Source organism: Onychostruthus taczanowskii, unplaced genomic scaffold (genome assembly GCF_017590055.1).
Source record: "Onychostruthus taczanowskii isolate IOZ18803 unplaced genomic scaffold, ASM1759005v1 scaffold9, whole genome shotgun sequence".
NCBI lineage: Eukaryota > Metazoa > Chordata > Aves > Passeriformes > Passeridae > Onychostruthus > Onychostruthus taczanowskii.
The window spans coordinates 948,186-966,299 of NW_024506993.1; the positions used below are offsets into that span (position 1 = coordinate 948,186).

Sequence of the window (18,114 nt, forward strand, 5' to 3'; positions counted from 1 at the left end):
TGGGCTGACACCCTGAGCCTGGCTCAGGCAGAGCTGGAGTTCCACAAGTCCCACCACAGTCCATTAATCTCCAAACCTCTGCTTTTCTGTCTTTGAGTCTCAAAGGCAGAGCACGAGCCCTGCTGCAGGAACATCCCTCCTGCATTCCGTGTTGCACTCAGCCTCAAAGCCTGCTGTGAAAGCAGAGCCAGAACAAACCAGGAAAACTTCCAGCAAAGAGGATAAAAGCTGAGCATTAAGAGGAAAAATAGCCAGTGTTTCTTGAAGGCTGTAGAACATTCCTCAGAAAAGTTTGCAGGAGAGCTCAGGCATCTGCTAGGACCAGCCTGGCTCCACAGGTGCCACCCAACGGGAAGGAATTGCTCCCTGGCAGGGTGGGCAGCCCTGGCACAGGAGCCCAGAGCAGCTGGGGCTGCCCCTGGAGTGCCCAGGAGGCCCAGGGGATGGTACCAGGGCTAAGGATGCCTGGAACTGTCCAAGGGAAGGCAGCAGCCCTGGGCTCCCCAGCACACCCAGTGTGCAGCAGTGCTGGGCTCGGGCTGCATCTCTCGGGAACAGGACAGCTCAGAGAGGAGCTGAGAGCAGCTTTGTGTCAGCCAGCCCAGGGGAGCTGAGCTCAGGACAGCTCCAGCTCCAGCCTTGGGCTGTGCCAGCAGCTGTTTCACCACGGCTGAGGAGCTGCAACAGCTCCAAGAGGGTGAGAGAAGGATCTGAGGGAGAGCTGCCAGCAGGGCACTCCAGGATCACACCCAGCAGGGCCAGGATCACCCCCAGCAGGGCCAGGATCACCCCCAGCAGGGCACTCCAGGATCACCCCCAGCAGGGCACTCCAGGATCACCCCCAGACAGCTCCAGGATCACCCCCAGACAGCTCCAGGATCACCCCCAGCAGGGCACTCCAGGATCACCCCCAGACAGCTCCAGGATCACCCCCAGACAGCTCCAGGATCACCCCCAGACAGCTCCAGGATCACACCCAGCAGGGCCAGGATCACCCCCAGACAGCTCCAGGATCACCCCCAGCAGGGCACTCCAGGATCACCCCCAGACAGCTCCAGATTCCCGGTTTGTGAGCTGGCAGTGGCACAGCAGCCCCAGCAGGGCACTGCCCTGGGCCAAGGCAGCGTGCCAGCTGCCTGGGCTGTGCCCTCCCTGCGACTGCTGGCACCTCTGGCCCTGCTGGCACCCCTCTGGCCGTGGCTGCAGGGGCTCTGCTGTCCCTGCAGAGCATCCTCCTCCCACCCTCACCCTGCACAGCCAGCACCAACCTCCCCACGTTCTTCCCTGGCTCCCTTCAGCCTCTCCTCCCTTCGCTCTCCCCACACAGGAGCAGCCAAGCCCAAACACAGCCTGTTGCTGGTGCTGCTGAGGCCTCTGAGGTGGCTCAGGATTCCTAAAGCACATCTTTTCTTTATTTGTCACCCATGATTGATTGTTCTGGGCCCTAACATCATCTTTATGGCAGACAGGCAGGATCAAAAAGCCAAGCAGGCAGGTGCCAGGGCTCACCCAGAGCTGCTCCATCCTCTGCTCACCCATCACAGCTCTCTCCTTCCCAGCCCAAGCCCTGAGCAAGACCTTAAAAAAACAGCTCACATTTACAGTGTAAGTATGTACAACAATAATAGTTTTGTACATCTATATATATATACACATATATAAACTCCCACATACACAGCCATGCTCAGAGGCATTAACCAGAACCATCATCAGGATGAAACCTTGTGACCTGTGACTGCTCCAAACGCTGCCCTCCACCCCCACAGCTCAGCCCGTCCTTTTCCCAAAAAGCCAGACCAAAATAGAGCTGTTGGATGTGCCCTGAATGTGCAAACACTGGACCTGCAGCACCTCAGGCAGCGCAGGGCATCGGGAAGGGGAGGTCTCAGGCTGCCTCCTCTTCCCAGTGGCAGTCAGGGGCCAGGCAGCCCAAGTGCCTCGCTGATCCCAAGGCCCAGAGGTGCTCTCCAGCCAGGAGCACGTCCCAGGGCTTTGGGAACATTTGCCAAGATCATTTAGAAGGGCTGGGAAGGGAGGCACGGGCCAGCATCACCCGACAGCTGAGGGATAAGAGAACGGCCAGCATTCACACAGCATTCCAATGCTCTCCAGGTCCCAAATGACACAGCAAAAGTGTCCTCAGCACCACAGCCTCAGCCACAGGGCCCTGGGGCTGCCCTCTGTCACCCGGGGGCACTTTGTGCCCCCAGAAGGGGTGGGATCCCTGTGGGAAGCTCAGGTGTGCCCGGGGTGCCCCATCCTGCACCTGACACCGGCTCTGCTGCAAAAGGCTTTGCTCCAAAACACAGCCCATGGAGGGGGACAGCCCTGAGCACCCACTGCTCCCACCCTGCATCCCCTGAGCACCCACTGCACCCACCCTGCATCCCCTGAGCACCCATTGCTCCCACTCTGCATCCCCTGAGCACCCACTGCACCCACCCTGCATCCCCTGAGCTGCCAAAGAACAGGGCACACACAGCCCATGGAGGGGGACAGCCCTGAGCACCCACTGCTCCCACCCTGCATCCCCTGAGCACCCACTGCTCCCACCCTGCATCCCCTGAGCACCCACTGCACCCATCCTGCATCCCCTGAGCACCCACTGCACCCACCCTGCATCCCCTGAGCACCCACTGCTCCCACCCTGCATCCCCTGAAGGAACAGGGCGCACACAGCCCGCGGTGGCCCTGGGGACACGGGGACACCAGGAGCTCCAGCCCCCCTGCCACCCAGAGCTGTCAGTCTCTGCTCCTGGGGAGAGCTCTGCAGGCTCTGAGGGGCCAGGGCAGCACGAGGGGACTGCCAGGAGGGAGCTGTGGCTCGGGGGGGACAGGGCCACCCCCCCTCCCTGGTGAGGCCAGGCTTCATTGCCATGGGAGTGGTGATGGCTCAGAACAACTGCCCTGCCCTCAGCTTGGGGCAGCTCGTGAATCATCAGCAAGGAGCAAAGCTCTGGAAATCCTTGTTCTGCTTCAGCTCTCTCTGTACTGGGTACCTTCACCACACCAATGCCCTGGCTGCTCTGGATTCCATGCTCTCCACACAGCCTTCATTACGTGCTTCGGATCTCCCAGCATTATGATAAAATTCATCACAGTCCAGCATCTGGGACAGTCAGCATTGTCACTCATTGAGAGTAATTTGAATACAACTATAAATAGAAATAACAACATCTGATCTTATGAAGCAGAGTATTGTGCTGGATGGTTTCAATGCCTCCAAGCAAAACTCATTTAATAGAATAAAATATGGAACAGAGTACATGTAGTTTTGTAGTATTACTGTTATGAGATTCCGAAGCAGATCAATAATTCTTATATAAAAATTAATGCCTTGAAATGATCCCTCCATTTGTCATTCCAGAGAGGTCACCTTATTTTGTTTCAAAGAGTAAATGGGGAATTGCACAAGTGAATGTGCTGGAAATCTCTCCCTGTTCCTGCACCCCTGGGCCAGTCCCAGTTGTGCCCAAACCCTCTGCCCATCGTCCCTCCCTGTCCCTCTCCATGGATGAGCATCCTTCTCCTGGCAGAGCCATTCTCCTTCCAAATGACCCTTAGCAGTCCCTTCTGCCTCAAGAGAGACACTTGAAAACAGATTAAGAGCCAAGATTATTGCTCAAATTGAATTCTGCCTTGTCGAGAAAATGAATTTTACCTCCAAAACACAGTTCCAGAAAAATACCTTCACAGCACCTCCAACCTCTCATTAGTGGCTCCCCATGTGGAATTCCTGAAGTGAGGATTTTCCTGCCTTTTATTTACACAGGAAAAATCAGATTCCACATCTCTGGAGCAGCCCTGCATGGCTCAGGGTGCTGACACACATCAGGGCCTCACTACCAACAAGGACACATACTTAGAGGCTGCTGAAATGAAAGCTCATTAAAGAACACAAAACCCCCTTTTTTTGAGAGGAGGCAAAGAATTAAAGGTTGCTGTTTCCTATTTTCAGCTTTTTGTTGCATTCTTTATGTGAGAAACTGAAAAATGTGGAGTTTCCTGAAATATCTTCTCTAAAATGAACCATTACTCCATTGCCTAAAAAGTATTGTCCTGTTGGAAGTGAGGAGAGGAAAACGCAACAATCAGGGCAGGAATTCACAATAAATGAGCATCCAGAGAAGAACACTGCTGAAATGTGGGAGTTTTCTTCCCAAGCCCCAGTGAGAGCCCACGTACATCCCAGCAATTAAACCTCCCCAGCATCTCAAGGTCAGCAGGAGGGGCTCAAAAAATGGATTGGGAATGGAAATTACATCCCATGGAATGGGCCCAAAGCCCACATTCCTGCAAGAAACTTGAACTGAGTGAGGGAGGAACAACCAGTCTGCAGACATTTTCCTGGGAATTACAAGGAGCTCCTAGAAACTGATCAGATGGGCAGTGTGGAACCCGTCAGAAAGCAGACACTTCCAAGGGATCTGATGGAACCATGGCTCTGTACATTCTCACACTGCCCTGCCCTTCCTCCCTGTGCCCGAGGAGCACTAGGCTCCAGAGCTCCCCTCACTCCCTGCAGCAGCTGAACCCCAGCCCCATCCCATCCCATCCCCATCCCAATCCCATCCCCAGCAATCCCAGCCCGACAGCCTCCCCCAGAGAGCCTGGCAAAACCTTGTGCATTTTTCAAGAAAAGAGCAGCATCCAACTCAGAGCTGCACTTTTAAGCTCCCTTCCTTTCCAAATAATCTCATTTTTGTGATTACTGTGTCTGGAGCAGAAGGCAGGACTGCAACTGTCATCTTCCTCCTTCGGCAGGAAGGAAAGGCAGCCAACACCCCCAGGGAGATCAGGGATGTTCCAATTTGCACTCCCAATCTCCCTGCACTGCCTGAGCCCCCTTTGCTGCAAAGTTCCCTGGAGGGGCTGAGGCACAGCCCCCTCTGGGCCACCAGAGCCACCCCTGATCACATCCCCCAGGGATTTAGACAAGAACGAAATTATTCTTGATTGACTCTTTCAAATTGCATCCGAGGACACAAACCCGAACAGTCACTTGTTCATTATTAAAGCCTGTCATGAGAAGTCTGCAGGGAGCACAAAAATAAGCTTTCCAGCATTAATAGAGAAGTCAGGGTGCTGATATTCCCCATGTTGCATGGTTCTACTCCCAGAAAATATGAAGCCATGGTTTTAGCATGGAGCTCCATTTGTAAGGAAAGGTAAAACCCTGCAAAGGAACAGCATTTTCTCCAAAGCAAAACCAGCAGCCTAAAATCATCTTGCCTGAACTCCCCTGTGCATTTGGAAGCAGCTTCCCAAATTATTTGGGTGTTATTTTTAGGAGAGATATTTAATTTATGACCGGGCTGCTGTTTGCTGGCGTGCACTGCTAGAACTGTGTTGGAAAGGAGTCCCTGCCTTCGACACACCTGGGTGTTGGTGCAGGGCCACCTGCACACTCCAGCAGCCCAGGCTGGTCCCTCTGGAGCACACCTGGGCTGGGCACACCTGCCCTGCTGCCCAACCCCTGCCTGGGCAGCCCTGGGGTGAGACACAGCCCCAGGGATGCCCTCACAGAGGGCTGGGGCACTGCCACGCCTGCCAGGGCACTCCTGATGGATGGGTGAAGGTAAAGAACACAGATGGAAAAGAAAGAACGCAGCCCGAGGCGCCTCCTGCCTCAAGCCCTTCCTGGGGAAGCCACGGCCAAGCTGGGGGAGCTCCCCTGCACTCAGACACCGTGCCCAGGGTGGGCTCTGCCCTGCTCTGCCCAGCCTCTGCTGGCACTCCTCAGCCATCATTTTAACCCAAGGACCTCCAGCAGGTCCCACCGAGCCCTGGGCAGGGGCAGACTGAACCCAGGGGTGCAGCCTCCCCTCCCTCAGACCCTGAGCTTGCCTCACAGGGCCCTCCCAGCCCTCCTCAGCTCATTCTGCAGTGCTCCTGGAGGGGCCTGATGAGGCATCCTGCCCCACTGGCAATTCCTGTGCCCACCCTCGCAGCCTGTGGGAGCCAGGAGCAGTGAGCAGCCCCAGGTCTCAGCCTGGCTCCATCAGCACCAAGCCTTCAGCTGGACAAAGGGAGAGGCAGGGTTACAGCTACCCCAGGCTCCTGGAGGAACCCTCCCACCCCAGCTGTTCCCAGGCTCTTTTATCCAAGGAGCAGCTCAGGGATGAGTGAGGGGAGGGAAACAAAGGCAGGGGAGGGACTCTGCTCACACAGCAAACCCCCAAGAGTCATGGAGCTCCCCATCATTTTTCACCCCAGGAAAGCTCCCACAAAGCTTGCAGCAGCAATTGCAGGGACGAACTGCAGCCCGAGGAGCCCGGCGCTGCTCTCCCTGCTGCTGCACCTGTTGGCTGCAGCTGAGGATGCAGTGCAGGCACAGATAACACAGCCTCCCATGCAGAGAGGAAGATGAACAGCCTGCATGGAGCCGGCCCCTCCTGGGGAGGAAGCGCCTGAAGCGCCAGGAGCTGCCTGAGGAAGCCCTGCTGTGCTCTGGATGGGTTATGTATATCTATATATAGAGATTTACACCCATTTGCTCCCTACGTTAAGGCACAGCAGAAATACTTCTCTTCCGAGATATTGTCAGAGAAGCAGAAACTCCATTAAGATTTCTTTGCAGGGGCCTCCACAGAGCTTTTACCTGCCAGATGTGGGGGAAAAGCCAGTCTGGGCATGCAGGTAAGCGTTCAAGAGCCATCCACCCACCCCTCACCCACTGCCCCAGGCAGCAAAACCCACAGTGACCCCTGAGAAAGAAGCTGGCTGCCACACTCAGGAATTTCAGAGAGTTCTGAGGTTAACAAGATTTTTTGTGATTGGTACTTGGTTTTCTTCTTTCCACTAACTTGGAGCTTCTCATCCACCCACACACAATGACACTTAGCTGTTGAACAGGTCCACTTCTCCTCCTAAAATAGTTATTTTCTATTTCTCTTTGGCTGAGCATGTTCTAAATTGTGTTTTGAAGAAGGAGAGGACAACAGGGAACAGTTTTACAGCACAGAAGATCTGCTTCAAGGCGGCTCATCCAAGCTGTAAAATAGATATTCAGTAAAATCCCTCAGTATGGGCCAGTTCCTGCTTTCTGGATGATTTGGTTAAATTGCAACTTTGAACAGATGCTTAGTCACAATACATTAAAGTATTTTGTTTATATAAATATCTCTACACGGAGAAACTGCCCAAATATCTTATTTTCTGCAAACTCCACCACGTAATGCATCACCAGAGGCTTTGCAGGCATTGTGGCATTACCCTAAAGGCGCCTGGTGCCTCAGTTTCCCTTCTGAACCGGATCTCGGCGGGGACTGCCCCGGACCGGCTGTGGGATGGGAACTGGAGTGGAAGAGCTGCCCCCTCCACCCTCCTGGCTGCTGCCGAGCCCGACCTCGAGCACAACTCGAGCACGGCTCTGCGGCTGCGGGGCTCGGGAGAACGGCAGCGGCCGGGTCCGCAGCCCGGGCACGGGAGGGCACAGAGGGGGAGACGGGCACAGCGCTGGATCCGGCAGCCGTGCGCTTCATTGGCCGGGAGGAGAGGCGAGCACGGCAAAGAAGCGGCTCGCTGGCGTGCCAGGGAATGGGCAGGGCACTGCCCGGCCGGGCACGGCGAGGGGCAGCGGGCATCGCCCCGCTGGCCTCGGCCGGAGGTGGCACCGGCGGCCAGATGGCAATGGGGAGGCTCGGCGGCTGCGACAGCACCGAGCAAGGATTTGCCGTGAGAGCCTCCAAGTTTCCAGCTGGGAAAAGCGGGGGATCTCTCCGCCCGCTGCACAAAAATAAAAAAAAAAAAAAAAAAAAAAATCCCTCCACCACCTTCCGCATGCGAAGGCGTAGGACAGGGAGCGAAGAACTCCGCTGCTCACGATGCATCTGGTGGCGCTTCTGTCGCTGTCACCGCACCCGCGAGCGCTGCCGAGGAGCACCCGGCGCTCGCTGCGGGGCCCGGCGGCTGCAGCGGCACCCCGGGGGGACACCCCAGCCCCGGGGGGACATCCCGGCCCCCGGGGGAACACCCCAGGCCCGGAGGGGCACCCCCTCATCCCGGGGGGACACCCCCTCATCCCGGGGTCATCCCAACCCCCGGGGGGACACCCCCTCATCCCGGGGTCATCCCAACCCCCGGAGGGACACCCCCTCATCCCGGGGGGACACCCCCTCATCCCGGGGGATCCAGCCCTGGCCAGAGGCGGACAGACGGCCTCGCACGGCCCTGGGGCAGGAGCATGAGGGGGTGACAAGTCTCCGTGGCCCGACACCCACCGAGGCGCGGCGCCGGGGGCGAGACGGGCGCGATCGCAGCGCGAACGGGGGAGAGGCGAGGAGGGGGAGAACGGGCAGCGCTGCAGCGCATCTCCCCCGCACACGCTCACTCACACACACACACACACGGCTCTAATCCGCCGGCTCCGCTCATCCCTCGCTCCTCCCGGAGCCGCGGAGCCTGGGGCGGCACTCCCGGGCTGAGCCGCCCCCGCTGCCCCCGCTCGGGCCGAGGAGGGAGCCGGGACCCGAGCCGGGCAGCGCTGGGTGCTGGGGCTGCCCCGCACAGCCCCGGCTCAGCCGGAGAAAGCCCCTCCTGACCCTCTCCCGGCCCTGTCCCGACCCCCCCGCGACCCCCGGGCCGCGGCCCCGCCAGCCGTGTCCGCACCGCCGGCATTCCGTGCGCGGAGCGGTGCCGGCCGTGCCCCGCTGGGATGCCGTGCGCCCGCATCCATCCCCGCCGAGCCACGGCTCTCTCTAACGCAAACCCAGCGCAGCCAGCGCCTCTGCTCTTCCTTTTTTTTTTTTTTTTTTTTTTTTTTTTTTTCTCTCTCCTCTCCCTCAAGCATCATTGCTTCGTGCAAATGGGGCGATAAATCCAGAAAGCGCCACGCACCGTGGAGAAGGGAGAGGGCGGCGGGGAGGGGAAGCAGCTGCTCCGGAGAGGGAGGCGGATGGAGCACCTGGAGAGGCACAAGGGGAGCCGGGAGCGGCGGAGCCCCGCGGCACGGCCCTACCTGGAACAGCCGGAGGATGTTGGCCACCATAATGGACACGGAACTTCCCGATGCCCCGATCACTCCAACTACTTTCTCCGGCTTGACGAAGACGGGCGGCTCGCCGTTGGTGCACCTCACGTCGGAGGTGTCCTTCTGGATGAGCGCCTGGACGAAGGTGAGGGACTGCTCCAGCGCGTAGGTGTCCCGGGAGCAGGTGTCCAGGATGCGGGCGCCCAGCGTGACGTTGGGCAGCAGGTCCGGGTCGCTGTTGATCTGGTCCAGGGCGTAGAGCATCGCCTCCAGCCTGTGGATGCCGTTCTCCTTCTTGATGTCCCCGCAGGGGGAGCCCGGGGGACCCTTGGCGTGCACGGGGAAGAGGCCGCCCAGGGTGATGTCCCCCTCCAGGCGGATGGAGTGGGGCGCGTACATCTCCTGCCCGCGGGCCGCCTCGCCGAGCAGCAGCTCCAGCAGGCAGCAGGGCAGCTCCAGCAGCGCCAGCAGCCGCAGCACCCTGCCCGGCCGGCCCATGGTGGTGATGCCGCCGCCGCCCCCGGGCGCTGCCCCGCGCTCCCCGGGGGCCGGGCCGGCCGGGACGGGATGGCCGGGGGAGGGCTGCGGGTTCGGCCGCTGCCGCCCGCCCTGCCCTGCCCTGCCCTGCCCTGCCCGCCGCGCTCCGGCTCCGGCACTGGGGAGCGCCCCGCGCCGCTGCCGCTTTAAACGGCTGGGGCTGGGAACGGCGTGGGGCTGGGCATGGGCATGGGGTGGGCACGGGCATGGGACTGGACACGGCGTGGGGCCGGGCACGGGCATGCGGCTGGGAACGGGCATGAGCCGGGCACGGGCATGAGCCGGGCATGGCATGGAGCTGGGCACGGGCATGGAGCCGGGCACGGGCACGGAGCTGGGCACGGCCTGGAGCCAGGCACGGGCACGGAGCCGGGCACGGCCTGGAGCCGGGCACGGAGCTGGGCACGGGCACAGCGTGGGCACGGCACGGAGCCGGGGCCCGGCCCCTGCCCGCCCTGCCGGGGCTGGCGGCTTGCCGGTGTAGCCGGAGCCGCGGCGCTGCGGACCGGGGAAGCGGGGGCACCGCGGCGGCCCCGCTCCCGCTCCCGCTCCCTGCCCCCGCAGCCGGAGCCGGGCTCGGGAGCGCGGCTCGGGAGCGCCCGCCAAAGGCGCTGCGCGGGGGATGCTCGCTCAGCCCCGCCGGAGCAGCAGCGGCACAGCATCCTCCGCCTCCGCCTGGCTCTCCCGGCGCGGAGCGGAGCGCCGCGGGCTCTCCCGCTCGCGGGGCCCGGCAGTGCCGCCGGGGACAGCCGGGGACAGCGGGAGCAGCCGGCCAGCCCGGGGCATCCAAAGCATCCCTCCGGGTTGTGCCATGGGAACGAGGTCCTCCGCCCGCCGAGGTGGGTACCAATGCAGCGGTGAGGAGGAGGAGGAGGAGTTTGGATGTAACCCCGTACTCCCAAACCCGAAGTAATGCAGCTGAGCTCGTTCTATTTTAAGATCTCCAGACCCATTTTTCTTCTGCACACCCAGATCTCGAGGATGCTGGAACATGCTGGTTTTGTTCCCTTCACTCCAGAGCTCTGACACCCAAAGGGACAGCACCTGTTGCCATTCCTTCCTGACCTGCAAATCCATGCCCTGGCACATTTCCAATTCCAGCTAATGCAGAATGCTCTCTAAGATGTTCCCACCAGACCAAGCACATTTTTTGGAGACAACCTTTAATTCCTCCTTCATAAATACCAGACCAGGTGTAGCTGCTGTCATCACCTGGCCTCCAACACACTCTGGACCAGCAGAACCCGTGTGTAGGAACCTGCCCAGTCACAGGTTTGCACTGGGAGGGACCTTAATGATTGTTTCATCCCACCCCTGCCATGGCAGGGACACCTTCCACTGTCCCAGCCCTGTCCAGCCTGGCCTCGGGCACTTCCAGAGATCCAGGGGCAGCCCCAGCTGCTCTGGGCACCTGTGCCAGGGCCTCACCTCCCTCAGATCACCCACACATCTTAGAAGAGTGACTCCTACACTGCCAGCCCCAGAATGGGTGGGGTTGGAAGGCACCTGAAGGAGCACCCAGTTCCTCAGGGATTTCCCATGGTGCTGCCAGACTCCCACCCCTTCCCAGTCTCTGCCAGCGGGGTGGAGCTGAAGCAGCCCCCATCCCCATCCCCTGCACACACATCCCAACTCCTCACATCGCTTCAGCCCTGCACAGTGGGATTTCCTTCCCAGTTCCTCCTGGTCACCACCATCTCCATCCCCTTTTCCATCTCCACTCAGGGAGAGCTCTTTAGTGCTGATTTACCTCTTGCCCACTTAAAACTCCTCAGTCAGAACCTTGCCTCTGATTTATATTATTATTATTATTATTATTATTATTATTATTATTATTATTATTAAAGATTCCGACTCTTGCAATTGGAGCCTCAAGTTTTCCTCAAGTGCTCCAGTTCAGGAAGATGTGGAGATAAATCACTTCTAATAAATCCCATTGTTTTGCTGGAAGCCACCTCACGAATTTGAAAGTTTCCTGGTTTGCACTGTTTTTTTCCCTTTGGGCAGACCTGCAGTTATTCACATATAATCACATAAACCTCTCAATCAAAGTCACAGAAAACCCATCTGCTCTCCACTTCATCCTCCTCTCCTCACACCCTGGTTTACCTAAGGAATGAGTGTCCAGATTCCCCTCCAGGTTCCCTGAGGAGCACAGGGCCTGCCACAGCTGATCCAGGCAGCCCCAGGGCCCAGCCCAGCCCTGTGGCTCACCTTGGATTAGCAGCAGATGTACCAGAAGAAAAGGACAGGGTTTTACAGTATGCAGATATCTTTATTCTCTTCCTGATTTTATTGGTTTAAGCCCTGAAGCATCAAAGATTATTCTGATTACATTACAAAAATTGATACAGTAATCACTACTCTGGTATCCATAGAAGTGCCCAGTCCCTCTCCCACTTTTTCCAAGTACTTGGCTGCTGTGCTAACAAGGACCACTGCACATCTCCTGGAAACCCTGTTTATCAGTTTTCAGTTTCCTGCCTTTGAAGCTGAACTCTTCAAATTGGCAGTACTCTCCTTCTCGTTGTACCTGAGCCCCATCCCCTCTGCTCTGAGCGACCTACACCCAATCTGGCCCTCTCAGAGGGGAAACTAAATATAATAACAGCCTGTGCATCTCTCTCTGCTGTGTTTTCCTTGGGAGAAAGATCAGCCTCGGTGATGTGAAAGGTCTTTTCCAACCAAAGATTCTGTCATCCTGTGATTTCCTTGGGCTGGCTGAACACCTGGGGTGAGGCAGCACTGACTAAACCCGGCAGAGAGTGTGTCACACCTGTGCTGAGCAACATCCCCTGTCCCACTGCACCTAAAGGATCCCTCCCCTCCCTCCCAGCCCCCCTCGAGAGGCTCACTCAGCATCCAGCACTCAGAGCATCCAGCACTCAGAGCATTCCACACTCAGAGCATTCCACACTCAGCATTCCACACTCAGAGCCACACTCAGAGCATCCAGCACTCAGAGCATCCAGCACTCAGCATTCAGCACTCAGAGCATTCCACACTCAGAGCATCCCGCACTCAGAGCATCCAGCACTCAGCATCCAGCATTCAGAGCATCCAGCACTCAGAGGCACACTCAGCATTCCACACTCAGAGCCACACTCAGAGCATCCAGCACTCAGCATCCAGCTCTCAGAGCATTCCACACTCAGAGCATCCAGCACTCAGAGCATCCTGCACTCAGAGCCACACTCACAGCCACACTCAGCACTCAACCAGCAGTTCCTGGGGAGAACTGAGTCATGGCATTCCCCCTCTCAGAGCCATGAGTGTTCCCCTGTAGGCTCAATCCCTGCAGGGAATCCTGAAGGGCTCAGGAGGGGATGCTGGTGCAGGAAAGCAGCACTTTAATGGGACAGGAGGAAATGGAAACGGGGGAAACCATTGCAATGTGAGTCTGTGTTTCACTTCACTGTGAGTCACTGGTGTTCCCAGCCCAGCTCCCAGCACAACTCTGAGCTCCCAGACCCTGAACACCTTCTGTACCTTCAACCCTGGCAGCTCTGTCCTCAGCCCTGCACAGGCTGAGACCCCTGGGGTAAGAGTGAAGCAATTCTGCTTTTCTCACCCTGACAATGCCAGGCCAGGGAGCTCAGCGCTGGGGTCTGATGCACTGGTACCCCTCCAGGTAGGCCCAGGCACCCAGAACCAAAATCCCACCTGTGTCTCTCCACCCTCCCATTGCCTGAGGCTTTGCAGTGCTGGGGAGATTTGCTTCACCAAAAAGAAAAACCCCCAAAACACAGAACAAACCAAAAATTCCCCAGAAAAATAAACCAAACCCAACAAACAAACCCAACCCAAGTCTGATTTTTTTGGCAAGAGAATTTGTTTACAAGTAAACACTGGTTAGACACATCCGAGAGAATATTCAAAACCATTTCTTAACTTGCCTGTCAAATAAGACTCAGCCAAATTTCTACTGGATAAGCAAAGACTGTCAGAAAGGAAGGGGCTCATTGCTGGCACCCTTCAGGGTGTGGTGTGATCCCCATCACAGGAGGATCTACTGTCAGAGCTGCTGTGGAATTAAACATTGCCTTTATCTGGGCAGCTGGCAGAGCAGACACAGAATCCTGTCACAGCCAGCCAGTGCAAGCAGCCCAAGCAGTGATGGACCAGCAGGAAGGAGGAATAAAACAATCCTTCAAATATTGGTGATGTGGCAGAGGCTGCCATGCAGGCAGAGGTCAGCCTGGACAACTGTAATGGACGTGGTACAAGCAATTAATTTGTTGGTGAAGTCAGGCTCGGGAAAGCAGCCAGAGCTCCTGCTTATCTGCTGCTCAGAAAATAATGGATTTTTGGAGCAGAGGCCAGTGGAAAGCTCAGATCCTTAACTCAGGGCTTTGTTGCTGCTGTTTGCAAAGAGAAGGTGTCAGGGAGGCTCTGGTTTCCAGGGAGGACAGGGGACAGCAAATTCTCCTCAAGGATATGGTCGCTTAGATACCTTGCTAGATCCTTATTTATGTAAGAGAAACATTACTTTTACAATTGTAGCTTATTGAATTATAAAATATTAAAATATATTAAAATTATAAATAGATTGTAATTTATAAAATATATGAAGTTATTAAATCTACAAGACATTATGGATTGTTTCCAAGAAAAAACTGCCATGAACACGTTGTGCTAAATGAAGTGTCTGGGCCTAATTCTCTGTTGCAACGCTGCTGTGACCCTGTGGAAAAGCAAAGCAGCTCGGAGAGCCAAGCTCAGCCATCCCGTGGGGAGAACCATTTCCCTTCCTTTGCTGCTCCCAGAGGCCTCAGCATCACACACAGAGCTCTTTTCCATTTGCAGGCAGCTCCCGGTGCTGCCTCCTGTGCCCTGGCTGCTGCCACTGCTTCAGGAAGCAACAGGCTCTGGGAGCAGCAGGAGGAGGAGGAGGAGGAGGAGGGCTGGTGACATCCAGTCTGGACCTGGCAGTGCCAGGCTCCCCCCTGGACTGAGGATCTGAAGGTGGATCAATGACTTTGTGACTCCGTGGTTAAAGAGTCAGGAGCAGGGATCAGGTGCCACCATTCCCAGCCCAGGGGAGGAGCAGAAGGGCAGGGGAGGAAGGCCCTGCTCTTCCCAAGAGCTTTTGGGTGCTCTCGCAGCAATTCCCTTTCAGAACAGGAGCTCAGGTCACTGTGCCTTGGGGACAGGAGGCTGGTGACAATTCCCAGAGCCCAGGGGGAGCTCCCAGCCCTGCAGCCCCATCCATCTCTGCAACTCCATCCATCCCTGCAGCCCCATCCAGCCCCATCCATCCCTGCAGCCCCATCCAGCCCCATCCATCCCTGCAGTCCCATCCATCCCTGCAGACCCATCCATCCCTGCAGCCCATCCAGCCCTGCAGCCCCATCCATCCCTCCACCTCCATCCAGCCCTGCAGCCCCCTCCATCCCCATCCATCCCTACACCCCCACCCAGCCCCATCCAGCCCTCCAGCCCCATCCAGCCCTCCAGCCCCATCCAGCCCTCCAGCCCCATCCAGCCCTCCAGCCCCATCCAGCCCTCCAGCCCCATCCAGCCCTCCAGCCCCATCCAGCCCTCCAGCCCCATCCAGCCCTCCAGCCCCATCCAGCCCTCCAGCCCCATCCAGCCCTCCAGCCCCATCCAGCCCTCCAGCCCCATCCAGCCCTCCAGCCCCATCCAGCCCTCCAGCCCCATCCAGCCCTCCAGCCCCATCCAGCCCTCCAGCCCCATCCAGCCCTCCAGCCCCATCCAGCCCTCCAGCCCCATCCAGCCCTCCAGCCCCATCCAGCCCTCCAGCCCCATCCAGCCCTCCAGCCCCATCCAGCCCTCCAGCCCCATCCAGCCCTCCAGCCCCATCCAGCCCTCCAGCCCCATCCAGCCCTACTCGGGCTCTGAAAGCCATGCAGGCCTCCCAGAGGAGTGGATCAATCAATTGCACAGGAGACATCTTCCAAGGGTTCCTTGGAGATCACAAATCTTTCAAGCAGGCAGCTCTATTAGATGGGCACTTCAGCCAAATCATTAAACTGGCTGCCACTCACAGGGAACAATAACTTCTTCTTTCCAAACACTTATTGTTCTCTCAGTTACTTATTTACTAAGAATATTTTGATTCCCTTAATGCTTGGAACATCTTCCTCCACTGCTGAATTAGAAATGATGGAATTGCACATTCAGGATAATTAAATAAGACAGCTTCCTCCAAATAATAATAGTGTTGTAATGTCAGACAATAAAGGGACCCAGCCAGCTCAGGCAGGTCTCCTCCTCCCCTTCTGGCTGTGCTGCCTGGACTTTTCCAAGGGACAAAGTGGCATTAAAGCTGATGGAATCACTCAGGATGCTCTTGAGAGGCTCTTCCCTCCCTGCCATCAGTGCCCCTTTTCTGTCCTTTACAGCTTTGCCAAATTTTAAGCAAAACACTTTAAAAATACTTGATAGATTTTTTTTCCCCCCCCAAAGAACACCACCAGAAAATGCTTTATATATTTCTGAAAAAAATGCTTTAACCAGTGACATCTGTGCCATGGCAGGGACACCCTCCATAAGCACACATTTTCACACTCACACCTTCCTGACTTTCCAGTGTGTCCCTCTGGGAATTTCATGATTTTTGTTGAACTGGAGAGAGGTCGCTTTTAGCAGAGAAAATAAAACAATCCTGGGAAATTCCTAGATTTTGTTGTTTGCTGTAACAGAGGTACAGAAAACTCCAGCTCGTGTATTTAGGCACCAAATGCATCCCAGCCCCAAAGCACAAACCCTGGCTGCTGCTCCCTGATTCCCCAGGATCCCAGTGGAGTCCCCAGCCAGGAAGGGGCTGTGGTACCCAACCCCATCACAGCTGGCACCTTGCTAATTAGCCCTGACAAATCCTGATAATGAATCATTGAGAATATGAGTTAAGCACGAAATAAAGCAAACAGCAAGGATCTTATGTAATTCTTCCTACTTCAATGGCTGCAGGAATTGACTCATGAGATTGTTTTGGAACATTTTATGACACAAGTCAGGAGAGCTCTTTGTAAATGAAGTTTTAACTTTCTTTCTTTAAGGGCCCTTCATGGCTGCGCACATTTTGTACAAGTGGAGATCTTTTCCTCATCTCTTTTATTTATTCCCTTAATGCCCTTCTTCATTCATTTCATAGCAAGCCTGGTGTGTGCAAGGCTTTACCCTGTGTACATCAACAGCAAACAGGAAAAACCATCGACAGCCCGGTGTCCCCAGGCAATGCTAACAGCTCCTTCCTGTTGGGGTGGGCTCAGCTATGGATTTTTACCTTCATTCTCCTGCTCTGCTAGCCTGCCTATCAGACAATCCTGCCTTTTCCCCATTTTCTGGTACTGAACCATGGCTTTCTGTCATGCCCTGTCATACTCTGTGCAATGAATTTTCCCCTGGCTCCTCCTCTCTCAGCGCTCACCTGGTGGTCTCTGGATCCAGCTGTTCATCTCTGGGGAGCCAGCACTGGGTCCTGCTGTGCCATGCTGTGCAGCCCAGCCTAGCCAGGCCCGGCTTAGCCCAGCCCAGCCCAGCCCAGCCCAGCCCATGTGCTGGGGCACAGGCACAGCTGGGTCTCTGGTGGGTCTTGTTCCATCCAGCCACACTGTGCTGGATGTACAAAAGCCTCTCCAAGGTACTTCCATGGCTGGGAATGTGGTCTAGCACCATAGGGTTAAGCTCAGGTTCTACCCAGCAATTTTTGACTCTTCTTCTTCAAGACTCACTGTGTTTTCCACAGAAAAAAACCAATTTACAGGGACTGGGCGCATCTCCATCACCTGTGAGCTGCTCTAATCATATTGTTTTGTTCGAGATGCCTTGCTGCTGTAATGAAGGAAATCAGGTTTTCCAGGCCCGTTTAGGGCTTCGGGAAATGCAGGTGTTGAACTTCCTCTCTCAGGAAACCCTGGGCTGGTGAGAGCTTTCTGCACTGGTGGCTTGAGCTGCAGGAGTGGAGAAAGGAACTCAAAATAACCTGGAGTTACCACAGAACTGCTCACAGAAGGTGAGCAGAGGAGCTGCAGAGGAGATCCAGAGCAGGAATTGTGAAGCAGGTGAGCAGAGGAGATCCAGAGCAGGAATTGTGCCTGGAGCAGGTGAGCAGAGGAGCTGCAGGGCAGGAATTGTGAAGCAAGGTGAGCAGAGGAGCTCCAGGACAGGAATTGTGAAGCAGGTGAGCAGAGGAGCTCCAGGACAGGAATTGTGCCTGACTACCTGAAGCAGGTGAGCCACTTCAGTGAGGCACTGGCAGGGGGGGCTGCCAGCCTCGAAGCTGATCCACTTCCAGCCAGGTCGATGAAAACTCATCAATTTCAAAGACTGGAGCATGAGTCTGAAATGCTTTGGCAGAGCAGGGGAGGCAGTCTGCAGGCTGGAGGAGCACAGGACACAGATCCTGGCAGCCTCTCCACACGGACCCTGCTGCTGGGTGTGAGCAGAACCAGGTTAAACTCCTCCCAGGGAGATTAGGGGGGCCACAGGGGTTACAGACAGGCTCTGTGTGTGTGGAGCAATGTGTTCACACCCAGAGAAAATGGATTTTATCCTCAGTTAGCCCAAATCCAGGCCTGCCCTTAGCGGGCTGCTCCCATGGCTCAGGATTCACCACGGTACAAATTGCAGTGCCTGAGGGC

At 56.5% G+C, this 18,114-nt stretch overlaps 1 protein-coding gene across 1 annotated transcript in view; it reads right to left on the reverse strand.

Moving 5' to 3' along the window:
* GRM7 (glutamate metabotropic receptor 7) overlaps window positions 1-9,495 on the reverse strand; it is a 192,438-nt gene extending 182,943 nt beyond the window's left edge. The window contains exon 1 of the mRNA XM_041425792.1: window positions 8,960-9,495. Coding sequence (XP_041281726.1) covers window positions 8,960-9,469 — 510 coding nt within the window. The 5' untranslated portion in view covers window positions 9,470-9,495. The remainder of the gene's footprint in view (window positions 1-8,959) is intronic.
* Between the last annotated feature and the right edge of the window lie 8,619 nt (window positions 9,496-18,114).